Raw genomic sequence first — 14,666 nt, 5'->3', positions numbered from 1 at the left:
ACCCCGTGGGGATGGGTGAAGATGTGGTGGGTCGGCGATGTGCTTGTGTTGGGGTGGGTTACATCCCGAGCCTGGACGGCTTGGAGGCTCTGGATGGTTTCAATTCAGTGTTTTCTCTTGTCTGAGGTAATTTGCGCAACTGGCATAGTCCAATTAGATATGTTGATGACTCTCCTTGATGCATGATGCAAGGTTTCCTTCTGCGGCGCCGCGGCAATGAGCGCCACCGCCGAGGTTGGACTTCCCTGAAGCGGAAGACGCAAACAGCAAAAGGAGAGGGCTGGTAAGCTGGAGGGTGTGCGCGGAATCCTCCATGTTGATAGCATATCCTATGTAACTGTGTCGGCAGCTTGTCTTAGTTCATTGGGAACCAAAAGGGATTACAGCCGTGTGCCTGGCATGATGATGTTGTCATCTCCCGGTCAGTGAAAATCGGAGTGGAGTGGTTTGTGGCCAACCGATATAATCAGAGAGGGTATATTCAAGGCAGAGCTTCAAGCCCAAAGTATAGTTAAGAAGAAGAAAATTCCAATCATTGCCAAAATCCACCCATCATACCACCTCATTCAAGTCCAATCCAGCACACTCCCACCTCATTCATCGGGGTATCCTGCCAGGTGCCCGCGTGCCAGCGCAACCGCTCCTTGGTCGCCTGCTCGTGCTTCCCGAACACGCGCAGCCACGTGTCCGGACACTCAGGGAAATCCAGATGATTGATGCCGCAGAACACCTTGGGGGTGCGAGAGAACCCGCCCCCATACCAGGGGGCGTCGCTGACGGGATCCTCCCGGCGCCAGACACTGTTGCCCGCGCGGACGCCGCGGCCGTCGTCCTCGCGCGGCCAGGCCAACCAGGCCACCTGCGCGGACTCGAACTCGCACCCAGCGTCCGTGTCGATGTGCACCGTCATGCCGTGCGCGGTCACGTCCGTGATGTACGTGGTCAGCTTGCGGCGGCCGCGCGGCTGTGACACCGCCGTGAACCAGGCGAAGACCTTGGGCTCCGGGTCGGCGAACGGCTTCGCGAAGGTGACCTGCACCGCGGCGTTCTGGGCGGCGGTGCGGCCGGCGGCCGTGTCGCTGGCGTCGACGAGGCCGTGCTGGAACGGGATCTTACCGTTCGGGAGGACGAGAACGTTGGCCTCGATGTTGAGCGTCGGGTGCAGGAAGGTCTTGAGTGCGAGCGTGAACCCGGACTCGGACACCGTCGGCAGCTCGAGCGCGAACCGTGGCGAGTTGGCGCCGTTCACGTCGAGGCAGCGCAGGCCGTAGAGGATGGTCGGGACAATGGGCAGCGGCTTCGGGAAGTGGTACTCGAAGACGGCACTGCCGCCGGGTTTACCGCCCTGCCAGTTGCGGTGGGTGTTGGCCGCGAAGCGGAGCTCCTGCGCCTCGGTCACGATCTTGGCCGGGTCGACGACGCGGTCGTCAACCGGGGCTCCGACGGCCGGCGTGATGCTTTCCTTATTGCCCCAGATCGGGGCGAGCCGGTACAGTCCGCTTTCCGCCTTAAGGGTGGTTGTCGTAATGCCGTACCCCCAGAAACCCTTGACGTGAGAGTTGACGAGCAGGGGGTCAAAGTGCGTGAGGGTAAGATCCTTGAAGGCGACGCCGCCGCGGATACCCCGGCCGTTGACAGCGGGCTTCCAGTCCTCGGCGTTGCCCAGTAGATCCGGCCCGCGGTTGGTATAGAGTCGGATGGCCGTCACGCGAGTCGGGGCATTGGGGTCGTCGTCGAACTCCTCACGGCCAGTCTCAATAGAGCATGCGATAATCTTCTCGCCATCTTCGGCATTCAAGTCCAGCGACAGCAAGCGGTCCCCGCCCACCGTCCCCATGGCGGCCAGCAGGCCATTCGCATACCGCACGCTGAGCCCAGCAACTACCCCATTATGAACAGCCACTCGGACGGACCGCAGACTGAAATCGGGCTTGATAAAGTCCAGATTGCAGAAGAGCGAGCCCGTGGCCGAGCCGACCATTGGGGCGAGGCGCTGGAACTCGCTGACATCGGGTTGTTCGGCTTTGTAGCTGGCCGCCTTGGCCACCTCATCCTCGGACATCCCGTCTCCATCAGCATGGTCCAGCAACGGGGGGTAGGGCACATCCGTGCCGAAGATCTTGAGATGCGGCATCTTCTCCTTGTCCTTTACTAGGGGCAGCCGTTCCCGGAAGACTATCGGGCTCTGGTAGGCTTCCTCCCGCGTCTCATCGGCGGCCAGATCGGGTTTCGTCTCGATCGCGTCCACCTCCTTGACAATTTTGACCATTTGGAACCGACAGGCCCGCCGTGCTAGGTCCAGTCCCTTGATAGTTGGTGGGAACCGTGACTCGTCGTCCATCTTGCCCAGAGTGGTGGCGTCCGCGAGCGCGGTTCCCGTGGGCCACTCCTCTCCAAACTTCTTAGTCCCTGCCTGAATATCGGCCAGGTAGGTGCTAAGGGTACGATAGACCTATTTTTTTGCTTTTAGCATGGGGATTACTATACAAGTGAGTGGAATGGTGTTGTCTTACATTCTTATAGTCCATGTAAGCATCCAGAAGGGTGTTGGTATAGATGGCCGCGTTTTCGTAAAACAGTGGCTTGAGCGCGGGAGGCTTCAACGCCATGAAACTGCGCAGGGACTCATACTTGGTAAGAATGGCACTGTGGCCGTTAGCGCTGGCCCACAGAATGCCAGTAGTCCTATACGATTGTGAGACCTACTAGGTTCGCTGGGGAGTATTGGCTACCAGATCAGGGAACTTGGCCGCTGTCGCCATCAGAGTCTGGATGGTCCATGGTTGATCCACTGCATTGCAATCTCAGTATGTCAGGAGCTCAGATGCAAGAATTGAGAGAACACCCACTGGGTTTGATGTGTCCTCCACCCGACCAACCAACCTGAATCGTGGTCTCGGTCTGGGAGGAGAAGTTGGTTTTGCCGATACCCACATCAGCTGTGGCGTGAATGTCCGCCCCGCCAACACTTAGAGCAATCTCCGCTCTAAGCAAGGAAGTTGCTTAGTCTTCATTCTGCACTAGGGAGAAGAGAGGAAACTAGACTTACTCGGCCTTCACCGACATGCGCTTGTCCTTGTTGATGACTTTCATGCTCACCAGGGCGTTGAACTCGCCGCCCTCGAGGAAGCCCGAAATGAACGCGTCGCCGAAGACGGTTCGAAAGTTGTCTTCGTTGACGGACGGGAGGCCCTGAAAGACGAGGGCATCCTTGATGTTGATGCTCTGGTTGATGACTTTGACGCTGATGAAGAAGTTCAGGTCGCTTTCCTTGAACTTGTCGGTGTCGACGAAAGAGCCCTTACCGGACCCGCCAACGGCACCGTATTTAATCGACAGAGAACCGGAAATGTTCATGTCGTCTGTGATCTCACTGAAAGAGTTCAGCTGTATGTTTTCTCTTGCAGGGACCTTTAATATCTCGTCTGGATCAGTTTCAACTCACCTAATCTTATTGACGAAGCGCGAATTGTACGAAACGATCTGACTCGGACCTCGACGCGACAGATCCCGCGCAGCGTGGCGGGGGTTGGCGGATTTCAGCCCCGTCCCGGTCGTCTTCAACCGGGCCAGACGCATGCGCTTCTTCTCGAGGAGCAGCGTGTCGCGCTTGGTGGCCGCGCTGTCCACATCGAGTGCGTCTTCGATGCTAGCCTCGAGGGCGGCGATCTCTTCGACGAGCTTCGTGACCGTCTTCACGTCCTGACTGAGTTGAATAGCCATGCTATCCAGGGCCGTTGGGGGCGCGGGCCCAATCATCTGCTTGGTTGCCGATGCCGCTTCGTCTGGCGCAGTAGATGGAAGAATCTCATCTGTTGCGAGAGGCAGCTGCAGCGGCGACTCGTCGACACTCTCGTCCTGGTCGTCATTGTCCCCGGCGCGTGCCCCGATCGCATAGCGCAGCTCGCGCATGGTAAAGCCATCGTTGGTCACGGCGTTGTCGACACGGTCAGGGTCGATCACCACCGCGTCGTCGATGCAGATTTGCTGCGTATAGGTGTTAAAGCTGTCAAATTGTCAAACCCGGAGCTCTAACTTAAGGGGCGGTTGTAGCTTGTACCCTTGGCCTGGGGTTTGTCAGTCTTTGGCTTGATCTGGTGGAAATTTGGGAAGGATCTTACCGAGGCGCATGCCATTGTTGTATGGGGCCAGCAGCAGGGCCATGATGGATATGTTGAGTGATAATCAGTTCTTTGCGGGCGTCAAGTGCTCCAGTGGCCCTGGTCAAGGACTTCGGGCCTCTTTTTTAGATCCGTCTGTGGCACATGAACTTGGCAGCTGAAGCTAGTAGTATGGGAGGGGCCACGAGTATACGTAGTCGTTTGGGTCTGGCTTCATAATCGTAATCACTAGTCCATCTGGCGATGTGGGCTGTGTGTTAAACTTGGCTTTTCTTGCCGACGGTCGATCACCGAAAGTCCGAGCAAGAATCAAACACGATCGGCTGTAAAAATGAAGCCATGAAGCTATGATAATGAATTAGATAGAATAAAAAAAAATAAAGCAATGAATTGAGACAGAGAAGTCGGTCAATCTAAATCAAATCGGTCTTGTCAACTGACTCCGGGGGCAGTTTTGGTAATCGACCACTGGCGTACCTGGCGCAGAGACTCGACCGGCATTAGCAGCAGCTCCACCACCAGCGCGCGTTCGCATAGCTGCATGCATTGTTGTGGGGTTACTCGTCCGCCGTTCTGCACGCCAACCTCTTGCAGCCTTTGCGCCACGCGATCCTCCAGCGTTTGGGCACGGCGGTGGATGGCACGCCCTTGTTGCAGCAGGGCCTCGAGCCTCGGGGAACCCGCCCGCGCCGTCTCCCGGATCAGCGTCTGATCGATGGTAGAATAGGCGCTCATGCGCACCTCGGCTCCGTGCTCCGTGCTCACGGAGCTGGTGGCCCGAAGTTCATGCTCGTCACCAAAGCAGGACTCGACGGTGATATCGACGCGTTCGATTTCGGTCAGGTGGCGGGTGGAAGTTTGGGTGGTGAAGAGCACGGAGGCGTCGCCACCGATGCGGTAGCCGCTAACGTAGTAGTCGCCGTACTTAGCGTGAAAGTCGTCGATTCCCCCTGGACGTCCGTGGGCCTCGTCGCCTATAAACACCCCGAATGCTTCTGCTGACAGTTCAGGCGGCCGAGTGAACGCCACCGACCCCGCTCGGTAGCTGGTAGTCACCGAGGCCTTGTTCCCATCATGATTCTCCAACACATCGCGGTCGTAGTGCACTGAGACGCTGGCCTCCAGGAACACCAGGTCCACCCCCACTCCGACGCCCACGCTCAGATGATCAGTCGAGCTAGAGGAGCTGAGTCCCTCGGACGACCGGAAGCGACCGCTCGCGTCGGAGGTGCTGAACGTGATCGGGATGGAGGAGAGAGAGTCTGCATCAAATGCAGATTGTGGCGCGAATGGGTTGGAGGAACTAGCAGTGGCGGCTGATCGGAAGAAAGTACCCAGAGGCAAGACGCGAGGCTGCCAGGGGAGAAGAATCGGGGCGCGGCTGGCGGCCTGCTGAACCACCCGAGGGATTAACGGGTCAAAGCCAAAGCCTCTCTCTGTGTCTGGACTGTCTGCCATCATGGAGGCACTAGAACCACGCGTCGAAGGAAGTGGAGGAAGCTGTTTTTGACCCAAAAAGTCCGAAGTCCCAGCTGCAGCTTTTATGGATGGGGGATGGACACTTAATGTAAATTCCCCAACGCCTGCCGTTCCACGAATCCATCCAAAACTACTGCTACCATTCACAGTCCCTGCAGACCTGTCACAATGTCAGGTACCAGGCCATGCAACAGCAATGGTAATGCCACAGTGAACAACCTGCAACCTGGACTCAGGATTGGTGATCCCAACAGTCGGGATCAACCTGATCACCTATCCGACCCTATCTCGATCTCGCAAGGATTAAACACGCAAAATCTTCAAAATGTTCTGCCATATACCGGCAAAATCGATCCTGCAGATTCGGCCTACTGGAACAATGCACCCCCACCGCTCTCAAGCCAGCCGTTCCAGCCAGGTAATACTGAAAGCGGACCGCTGCCGGATGCTCACTATTATCACATAGTGAAGGATTGGTACTTCCTCTCGTCGTGATACTATTGCCAAGCACTGCTGATTAGACGTCAGGCCTCCTGCGGATTATCTCACCAAGACGAAGATCCCTGACCCAAAGTATGCCGATCAGAACGTTCGGTTCAATATCGACGTAGAATCTCTGCCAGAAGGGGTTGGTCGACAGAGCGTTGAGCGATTGAACGGTAGCTCGCTGGTAAGGGACACTTGGAAGAAGAAATATAGCGAGAAAGCAGGGTTTGGCGACAAAGTAGTAGCGAACAGCCTCCGAGGCGAGAAGTGGAAGTCGTCGTCTTGGCAATGCGTATTGTCCCCCCATAACTTCTTCCTTATGTATGGAGAAAAGGAAAAGCCCATGACGCGAGAGGGCATCTCAGAGGGCTTCAAGAAAACCCCAAAAGATTCGGACAGCAGCAACCCAAAAGGTCGGCCATCAGTCCAGGACCTAAAACGCGTGTCTGAATCCTTCCAGGAAATCGATCCAGTCGACAAAGATCTTGAGCTCTTCTCAGAGGGCTCCAAGAAGTTCAAAACAGAATCAGAGAAAAACAATAGGAAACGTCAGTCACCGCGCAAGACCTCAGCAGGCCCGTCCGGATCCTTGGTAGGCATCAACAAAGTTAATGAGTCTGAGAACAATCCAGCGCGCTTCGAGGAATGCAAGGAAAGCTCTGATAGCGGCAACAGAGAAGGCCAGCCGCAACCCAAGACCGCAGCAGGCCCGTCCGGATCCTTGTGGGGTCTCAATCAACTTAATGATCTTTCTTGTATTCCACTGTTTGGCATGGATATGGGCATCATTCTTCCGCGCGGCTTTGACTGTGCCAAGGTGATGAACGATATAGACAAGTGCTACAGTAAGGTATCTTCCTATTTTGTGGCGTCGTGGTCCATCATGAACTAATCAACAATGGCCGGTAGTCGTCAAGCGCATTCTCAATGAAGTCACGGTGCCCAGCCGCAACGACCTTGCCCAGTTCAACAAAACGCACATGTCATGGTACCTGTTCAACCCCTGGTGTCTTTTCTTCACTGCACTGCGCGATAATCTGGCTCGAAGGAACCCGGTCATTGCTGAAAAGCAGCTGAACAAGGATGCAACTCAAGAATCCGAGAGTCGCATCGAGGACGAAGATAAAGACGAGCCGACCTCAGAGGGGCTTCTCCATCGCTTCATGGAGGTTATCCTGCTGCTGTTCTCCATCCTTCGTGGCGAACGGGATGATTGGCGCAGGTACGTTTGCTGGTGGCAGTCCACCCCTGTATAGGTCTCGCTTCAGCACTAACGGCCGTTTTCCCAGTACCCCGCGCCGTACAGTGGTCACAACAGTTGTCGGAAAATCTAAGTGCACCATTGAAGACGACGGGTATGTCTACCTCACGCGCGGTGGTACGACTGGACATGAAGAAAGCGAGGAAACGGCTACCGATGTGAACCCTCCCAACAGAAGCCGTCACGGCGGGGAGCCGGTTATAAGATTTGAGGCATGTCTTTTGGATCCCCTTGACATTTGTGTCTCTCAAGCCCTGTGCAGCTAACCGACAAGCGAGGCAAAAATAGGCCAAGCGCATGCGACGTAAAGGCCTTCCCACCGCGCAGATCTTCGCGGAGCTGCTGTCGGCCGCTGTTCTCAACATGGAGTATCTGAACGAGAAGGTCCCAGGCACAGGAGGCAATCTCTTACCGACAGATCTGTCGAGTCAACCAGACAAGATCCCTAGAGGAGCTGAGTACCATGATGTGCGTAGCGTCACTCATCTAACCCCTCCCCACGAGACGCACCTCCCGCACAATCTGTGGTTTGCTTTAATGGTTAACTAAGCTCCTTACCACAGTCCTTCGTCTTCCACATCGAACATTACTACCTTCGCATTCACACTGCACGCTTCCCGACGGAGTACTTAAAATGGGTGACCCAACCTGCCGAGTCGTCTAATCGGACAGACGTCATTGTGCAGAAGGTGACGGCGCCCTACGACCTTTCCAAGCCGGACGACCGCCTCCGCGCGGCCCGAGATATTCTGATCTTGCTTTTTGCCATCCGTGCCGGACGTACCGCTGATCCGCAGGGCTTGTTCGTGGCTCGTGCCGTGGTGCCGCAAACGCACAAGGCGCTGGTCGTACCGGAGCCTATGAATGTGGAGTAGCTTGCAGCTTGGTGTTGGCGAGTGACCAGGAGCGGGAGGATGTACATTTGTGTTGGAGCTCGAATGTGAAGCTTTTCTTAGAGGCGTTCGACTGTGTAGAGTGGATGCTAAGTAGCAATATGACCAAAAGAGTTCAGCCGACATGAGTGACGGGTACTGGCCGACAATTCCGGCTGCGTCTGCCGGTGTCATCCAGCTCTTCGCTGGACATTCCCGTCAACATAGAGAAGATGAAAGGGGTTATCGACGTATTCTCAAGTAGGCAGAATAGTATCATTTTCAAGATACTAAGAAAGAGACTGTCTGATCTTTGACGAACAGAGCAGCAGGGGATTGGTATTGGTGTCAAGCGTTGTAGAAGGGAAGCCCGAACACGCCGGGATGGAACACAGTACGATCTCACTTAGTCAGGACCGGCAGGACCTCGGCAACGCCCGCGGGTACCGGGTGCCCCAGGCATCAGTGCCCTCCCGCACTACGAAGATGATCCAACTCCACCTCCACTATCTTGACAGCTCTTATTCAAACTTATGGGAGATTCGGAAATGGCACAAATATCGCATGTCATGATCACTTCAGATAGTCAGTATGGCTCGCACTTATTGCCTGAAACCACGATCAAAGGTGGCCTTCTGCCTACAGTGTGCAAATCCCGCACACAACCAACTACATGCCTCAAGCGCCGCAACCCAAGTCTACAACTTCGCCCCGTTCAGATCCTTCTTCCGTCCAATACTAACCGCTCGAGGCGTCGACATGGCCGCCCCGGCCCCGGCCTCCACAAGCCCTTGCCGCACCAGCCCCATTAACTCATTCCCCGCCTCCACCTTCCCATCCTCCAGCAACCTAGCCGCGAACTCCTCAATCGTGGAGAGATGTAACTCCCCATTCGCCCTCACCATCTCCCGTCGCGGCCGATAGTGAAAGATCTGGGCCTTCTCAAATCCTTCCCTCTCATAAATGCGGGGAAGCTCCACCACCCAGTCCTGCCGCCCGCCCGAAAACAGAAACGCGCAGAGCTGCTCCAGAGCCGGTGTCTTCTGGGCTGGGTTAACCTTGACCACGTGTGTGCCCTGATAGTTGTAGTCATCCCACTGGATCCAGCCTCCCGGCTTGAGCATGCGGGACACCTTGCGGATGATTGGCGTTGGATCGCTGTTTTCCACCACCAGAACCAGCAAGCGGAGGTGGATGACGTCGAACTTCTCGACGAGGTCGGCGGGGACATTATCGTGGAGGTTCCATCGACGGAGGGTGATGTTGTTGGGAAGCCATTCGGGCGGCGGAGCCACTGCCATGCTCATGTCAAGGCCTTCGAAGGTAGCGTTGGGGAGCTCCGGGGCGAGGTCGAGGAGCCAGATGGCTGTTCCAGATGCTATGTCGGCAATGCATGGATTGGGGGTGGGGAGCGACGCAGCGATGTTGGGGTGGAGGTTGAAGCCGAAGGATTCTTTCCACAGGTAGAATTGGTAATTCAGACGAGAGGCGGCTGCGTTGCTGCGGCCGAGGGAATAGGCTCGGCCATCGGCGAGGTGGAAGTCCATTGAGGTTGCGGAAGTCATTCTGCTGGCAAGATGAGAGGTAAAAAAGGAGTTGAGTATGGAGTCAACTCTTGTTTCAAGGTGGCTGGAGTCGCTCGAGTCTTATATCGCCATGCGTTGCATAATGGGGAGGGGACGCCAAGCTGGTCGGTTATAATTCCCCTGAATATGTCGTTGATTGCAGCTGAAGAAATCATCCTTGCAATGTGCTCGTCTTTCCCCGCTGGGATCTCAGCTGTGGGTGCAGGAAAGGGCTCAGCAAGCCACATACCTGCGGGTTCAGGATCCTAATATGCAAGTTCGGGCTCAGGCACTGCCGATCGTTCGCGGGCGGATTCCCCGGCTTGTGAATCTGGAGCTGCAGGTGATCCACGCTGTCAGCATGTCCAATTGTCTTGGCTGAATTGACGCCCACATTCTCCCCATCCGCGCGTAAACGAAGGGGTGTGTGCGCGAGTCACGGTTGCCTTGAACATCTCAGCCAGCCATTCTCATGACTAGGACCACTCAGGTAAAGGACGTCCATGGGTTACCGAGAATATCAATCGATTATGTGTGCGTAATATGTGCGTAATATGTGCGTAATATGTCCGTAATATGTCCGTAATATGAAATATGAGTGCTAAATGTCAACACCTGGAGTAGTGCAGCCATCGTGTGGACGGTTGTGAGGAGTTCAGAAGAGAGAGAAAGGTCCTGCAGAGGAGATCAAACACACCCCGCGTCAATCACGTGGTTGAAGTAGTACAGTACAACCCCACACGCGTAAACAAACAACTTTTGTTCATGACCTAAATACTTGCGCAAATTTGGATCCAAATTTCCAGCCCAGGACTTATCTGAAGAATCTATCATGCCCTGGCGTAAGAGGAAATGCCAATACTGCCAAAAGATTTATTGGAGTGATAGACTGCTACGCGAACACTTGCGGAAGTACGTTGGCGAGTGGCGTCTTCCGGCCGACGGCATCCATGACTTCTCGGAGATCACCCAGATTTTGCGTCAGCCTCGTCAAATAAGCTACGAGGCTGCTGATTATCTGATACACAAATGCTGGACCTGTGCCAAGGTCATTCAATCTCGCCGCCGGTTCATCGAGCATGTTGCTCATCAGCGCCACTGTGGCTTCACGTACAAATTCAAAGGAGCGACCTACCGCCCGCGGCGTGCATGGCCCTTCAAATTCAGCGAGGAGAGTATGCTTATTCGCGAGAAGACCTTTCCGTTTCTTCGCCTTCCTACAGGTTAGCTCTATTTTCGCCCCTTTTCCCTGTCGTTGGAGTGCTATTGCCAAGTGTTTCGACAAGCACGAACTCCCGATTCCTACCATTTGTACCTCCTGTGACTTTGACCGACAAAAGCATGGCTAATCACCTAGAACTGCGATTGATGGTCTACGAGCATCTGCTTTGTTTCAAGGAGATTGTTATTCATCATTATCGGAGCCATAATCACTACATTTCCTGGCTACAACATAATCCGTCCAAGAATGCCCTGGCAATCATGGCCGTGAATCGCCGGATTTATGAAGAAGCCCGACTGATATTCTACCGTTTGAACACATTCACCTTCAGCTTTTTTGATGCTCTACCCATCTTCCTAATTGGCATCGGAGACAAGAATGCCAAGCTACTACAGAGGGTGCGCTGCAGGAAAGTCCACACAGGCATGAAGTACACAGACATCACGAAATCGTGCCTGAGAGACATTTACATGACGGGACAAACGCCGCCCAGAGCAGACCTCGCACTCCAGAGTGTCGCAGACCCGTTAATGTCACGTGGATATGACGACGACGAACTAGTGGCTTGGTGCGCCACGGGCAACTATCGTCTGTTCCCAGCAAATATCTTGAGGGCGTGTGATGGTCCACCACAAAAGTGTTTCAGGCTCAAAGTTTCCCTGCAGCAAGATTTAGTCGACCGACGCACTCTGCCCCGACAGGTTACGGCTTCATATGAATTATACCTACGGAAGAATCAAGAAGGCGCTTGAACGGCTGTTTATCTCCGTGGGTTATAAGGGCTGCAGTGAAGGGATTGGAAGGGGCCTTTGCGAGGCAGAAAACCGCAGCTCACCGACAGAGTGTACGCTGTTGTCATCTAGGCAAACTTTTATTGTGCGATAGTACGGGCTTTGAGCGAAGCTAATGTTGTCACCAAAAGAACAGAGGTCAAAGTGCTTGTGCTCATCAAGCGCAAATCGGATGTCGCTCGGCTTTGCAGGCGTGGAGACGGCATGGAGACGGCATGTCCTTCTAGAAACTTCCACTCAAGATCCCGCGACCGGACACAATCTCTCACCTTGCTTACCGCTGAAGTATTCGATTGGAATTGATAGATGATATGCTTGTTCAAATGCTGAAAGCCGCTTCGACACCTAGCTTGATGGCTTTATCACCACGCAAAATAGTAGATGTGTCTGATTCGTGCCTGAAGCTCGTTATCCAGCCTGGAACATGAAGATACATGACATGTATCTGGAAAGGCGAGGTAATCTGCAGGTTAGCGGTGATGACGAGTGACTCGTGCGTAATGCAGTGGGAAGGACAAGAAATGACTAACCGAATAAGCTGTGGCCGAGCCACGAAAACAGCAATCATTACCGTTTTGAGAAGAATCAGCAAGCATTTGAAGAACTACACATTTCCACCCAGGACCTCTGCATTGGCAACGTGCATCACCAAGCTTAAGTTCGATCTAGGCGCAACCACAGAACTTCAGATTTCTTTCTATCTTGCGGTACGGACAACTTAACATGCAGCCGAATATTGTCACATAACTGCCGATGTATTCTGAAACGCCAAACATTTGAGCATATCGGATGCTACAGATATTGCATACCAGCACAAAGGTACTCAAGAAAAGGCATTTGCGCAGACAAAGTGAAGTGACGGCTCGAGTTGGAAGCGGGTCAGGAATAAGTTCCGCTTACTACTTAGTACCGAGAATGAAACGGCCAACGCTGTTTGGTTCGCAACCCGATACATCAACAGCACCAGCCAAGCTTTAAAAATACCCCAGACCAACGGAGTCTGCCCGATCCCTGAATTGATAGGGTCTTCAGAAGCAGTGACAGTAATAAGCGCACGCTGATTCGTGGTGATCGTCGATCACCCTCTCAATAGGGTTCGCTTCCCTGAGATGCTGCGGATCCCAGGTACGCGGCGCCAAGACCCTGACGTTGACCGGCCAAAAATTCGGCCCTCGTTCTAGGGCTGCGGGTGCCGCCGAGATCCTGAGCTTACGTCTCCCAATCAATTCGACAACAACCTGATGAGATCGATAGAGCAACACGGCTCACCCTGGTCCAGATGACGCGGCTATATGGAGCGTATCTATAACATCGTTGACACCGAGAATGGAGGAGATATAAAGACCACTGCTGTCTACGTGAGGCAGAAGAAAGAGAATCAACAACCAGCTTTCCTATCTCTTCTTCCACCACCATCACCATGCACTTCTCCAAGCTCTTTGCACTCAGTGCGGCCACTTTGGCCTTCGCTCACCCGGGTGAGAAGCATGACATGAAGGCCGTCAAGCGCGAAATCCACTTTCGCGATGCCTTGGCCGCCAGAGCCCAACAGGGTGTGAACGCCTGCTCCTCGTCTCAGGCTGCTCAGCAGGTTCAGCAGCGCAGCGTTGCTCGTCGCGCACAGACTGCGAATGAGCTGCGTTCTAAGCGCGGAATTACCTCCGGTGAGTAAAGCATCCGTGCGTCGATGATGGGTCCCGCTGACTCCAACCCTTGATTAGCTCCCCAGAAGTGGCGTCGTGACCTCGCGGCCCTCGAGAAGTGGGAAGCCATCAACCACAACAAGACCGGCCTTGTGCACCACGGTCTTAACGCCGACGCCGAAATCTTTGGCGCCAACACCAGCTCCATCTTGACCCCTACCATCACCGACGGCCCTTACTACGTCTGGGGCGAGGTGATCCGCCAGAATGTGAAGGAGGAGCAGTACTGCGACGGTGTCGATGTCTACCTCGAGGTGCAGTACATTGACGTGAACACCTGTCTCCCTGTCCAGGGAGCTCTGGTTGACATCTGGAATGCCAATGCCACCGGTGTCTACAGGTATGTCCACACACTCACTCTATACACATTCAATCTTCTAACATATCGGTAGTGGCATCTCCACCAGCGGCAACTACGCCGCCGACGGCTGGGACTCAACCTACCTCCGTGGTATCCAGGAGACCAACGAGGACGGAGTTGTGACCTTCAGCACCATCTTCCCCGGCCACTACGATGGCCGCGCCACCCACACCCACCTCCTCACCCACCTCAACTCCACCATCAACCGCAACAACGGTACCCTGCAGGTCGGCACCGGTAGCGTCGCCCACATCGGCCAGCTGTTCTGGAACGAGGTCCTCCGCTCCGCCGTTGAGGACACCTACCCCTACACCACCAACACCCAGGCTGTCACCACCAATGCTGATGACATGTGGAGTGTCCTCCAGGCCTCCTCCGCCTACGACCCCTTCCCCGAGTACATCTACCTCGGTGACAGCCTCGAGGATGGCTTGTTCGCGTGGATCCAAATCGGTATCAACACCACGGCCGATTACACCGACAACTCCTACTACAGCATTGCTGCGTATTACGACGAGACTGGTGGTCACCAGAACTCTGACAGCTCTGCTTTCGGTGGCAGTGGTGGCTCTGGCTCCGGTGATGCCATGCCCTCTGGGTCTATGAGCGGTGCGCCTTCTGGGTCCATGGGTGTTGCTCCTACCCAGAGTGCTTGAGAAGATACCGATGTGTAGTTGAGCGCATGGATTGTGCATTGACAAAGTCTGTATATTCCTTGTAACTGTTACATACACCACTGTGATAACATTAGCTAGATTTTGATCTTCCTTTCATCAAGTATAATATTAACTAATAAATCATGGTA

General features: G+C 54.5%; 7 protein-coding genes across 7 annotated transcripts; 3 read left to right on the top strand and 4 right to left on the bottom strand.

Moving 5' to 3' along the window:
- Positions 1 to 61: 61 nt before the first annotated feature.
- BO86DRAFT_73460 (uncharacterized protein) lies at positions 62 to 444 on the bottom strand. Its single transcript, XM_025677617.1, has one exon. It carries the CDS (start codon positions 324 to 326, stop codon positions 105 to 107), a length of 222 nt encoding a protein of 73 aa, XP_025532748.1. The 5' UTR covers positions 327 to 444; the 3' UTR covers positions 62 to 104.
- Positions 445 to 562: 118 nt separating this feature from the next.
- Positions 563 to 4,164, bottom strand: BO86DRAFT_394649 (uncharacterized protein; the record flags this gene model as incomplete). The annotated part of the gene is made up of 8 exons (XM_025673238.1): positions 563 to 2,452; positions 2,514 to 2,646; positions 2,707 to 2,791; positions 2,880 to 2,986; positions 3,050 to 3,373; positions 3,446 to 4,006; positions 4,061 to 4,067; positions 4,122 to 4,164. The coding sequence occupies 8 exons, from the start codon at positions 4,162 to 4,164 to the stop codon at positions 563 to 565; spliced, it is 3,150 nt and encodes a 1,049-aa protein (XP_025532747.1).
- Positions 4,165 to 4,553: 389 nt separating this feature from the next.
- BO86DRAFT_394648 (uncharacterized protein) lies at positions 4,554 to 5,579 on the bottom strand (the record flags this gene model as incomplete). Its single annotated transcript, XM_025673237.1, has 1 exon — positions 4,554 to 5,579. The coding sequence occupies one exon, from the start codon at positions 5,577 to 5,579 to the stop codon at positions 4,554 to 4,556; it is 1,026 nt and encodes a 341-aa protein (XP_025532746.1).
- An 826-nt stretch (positions 5,580 to 6,405) lies between these two features.
- BO86DRAFT_374826 (uncharacterized protein) lies at positions 6,406 to 8,222 on the top strand (the record flags this gene model as incomplete). The annotated part of the gene is made up of 5 exons (XM_025670454.1): positions 6,406 to 6,931; positions 6,996 to 7,308; positions 7,376 to 7,464; positions 7,658 to 7,815; positions 7,911 to 8,222. 5 exons carry the CDS (start codon positions 6,406 to 6,408, stop codon positions 8,220 to 8,222), a joined length of 1,398 nt encoding a protein of 465 aa, XP_025532745.1.
- A 592-nt stretch (positions 8,223 to 8,814) lies between these two features.
- On the bottom strand, positions 8,815 to 10,152 carry BO86DRAFT_384863 (class I SAM-dependent methyltransferase). The gene has a single exon (XM_025670976.1). It carries the CDS (start codon positions 9,764 to 9,766, stop codon positions 8,918 to 8,920), a length of 849 nt encoding a protein of 282 aa, XP_025532744.1. The 5' UTR covers positions 9,767 to 10,152; the 3' UTR covers positions 8,815 to 8,917.
- A 464-nt stretch (positions 10,153 to 10,616) lies between these two features.
- Positions 10,617 to 11,758, top strand: BO86DRAFT_394645 (uncharacterized protein; the record flags this gene model as incomplete). Its single annotated transcript, XM_025673236.1, has 2 exons — positions 10,617 to 11,007; positions 11,142 to 11,758. The coding sequence occupies 2 exons, from the start codon at positions 10,617 to 10,619 to the stop codon at positions 11,756 to 11,758; spliced, it is 1,008 nt and encodes a 335-aa protein (XP_025532743.1).
- Positions 11,759 to 12,799: 1,041 nt separating this feature from the next.
- On the top strand, positions 12,800 to 14,517 carry BO86DRAFT_405771 (intradiol ring-cleavage dioxygenase; the record flags this gene model as incomplete). The annotated part of the gene is made up of 3 exons (XM_025674126.1): positions 12,800 to 13,461; positions 13,519 to 13,840; positions 13,893 to 14,517. The coding sequence occupies exons 1-3, from the start codon at positions 13,218 to 13,220 to the stop codon at positions 14,515 to 14,517; spliced, it is 1,191 nt and encodes a 396-aa protein (XP_025532742.1). The 5' UTR covers positions 12,800 to 13,217.
- Positions 14,518 to 14,666: the final 149 nt, after the last annotated feature.

This window comes from Aspergillus japonicus, assembly GCF_003184785.1.
Source record: "Aspergillus japonicus CBS 114.51 unplaced genomic scaffold BO86scaffold_2, whole genome shotgun sequence".
Taxonomy (NCBI): domain Eukaryota; kingdom Fungi; phylum Ascomycota; class Eurotiomycetes; order Eurotiales; family Aspergillaceae; genus Aspergillus; species Aspergillus japonicus.
This window is presented reverse-complemented; position numbering and strand designations above follow the sequence as displayed.

Coding starts and splice junctions, on each gene's coding strand:
- BO86DRAFT_73460 (XM_025677617.1), bottom strand. CDS start 326: ATGCTATCAACATGGAGGATTCCGCGCACACCCTCCAGCTTACCAGCC.
- BO86DRAFT_384863 (XM_025670976.1), bottom strand. CDS start 9,766: ATGGACTTCCACCTCGCCGATGGCCGAGCCTATTCCCTCGGCCGCAGC.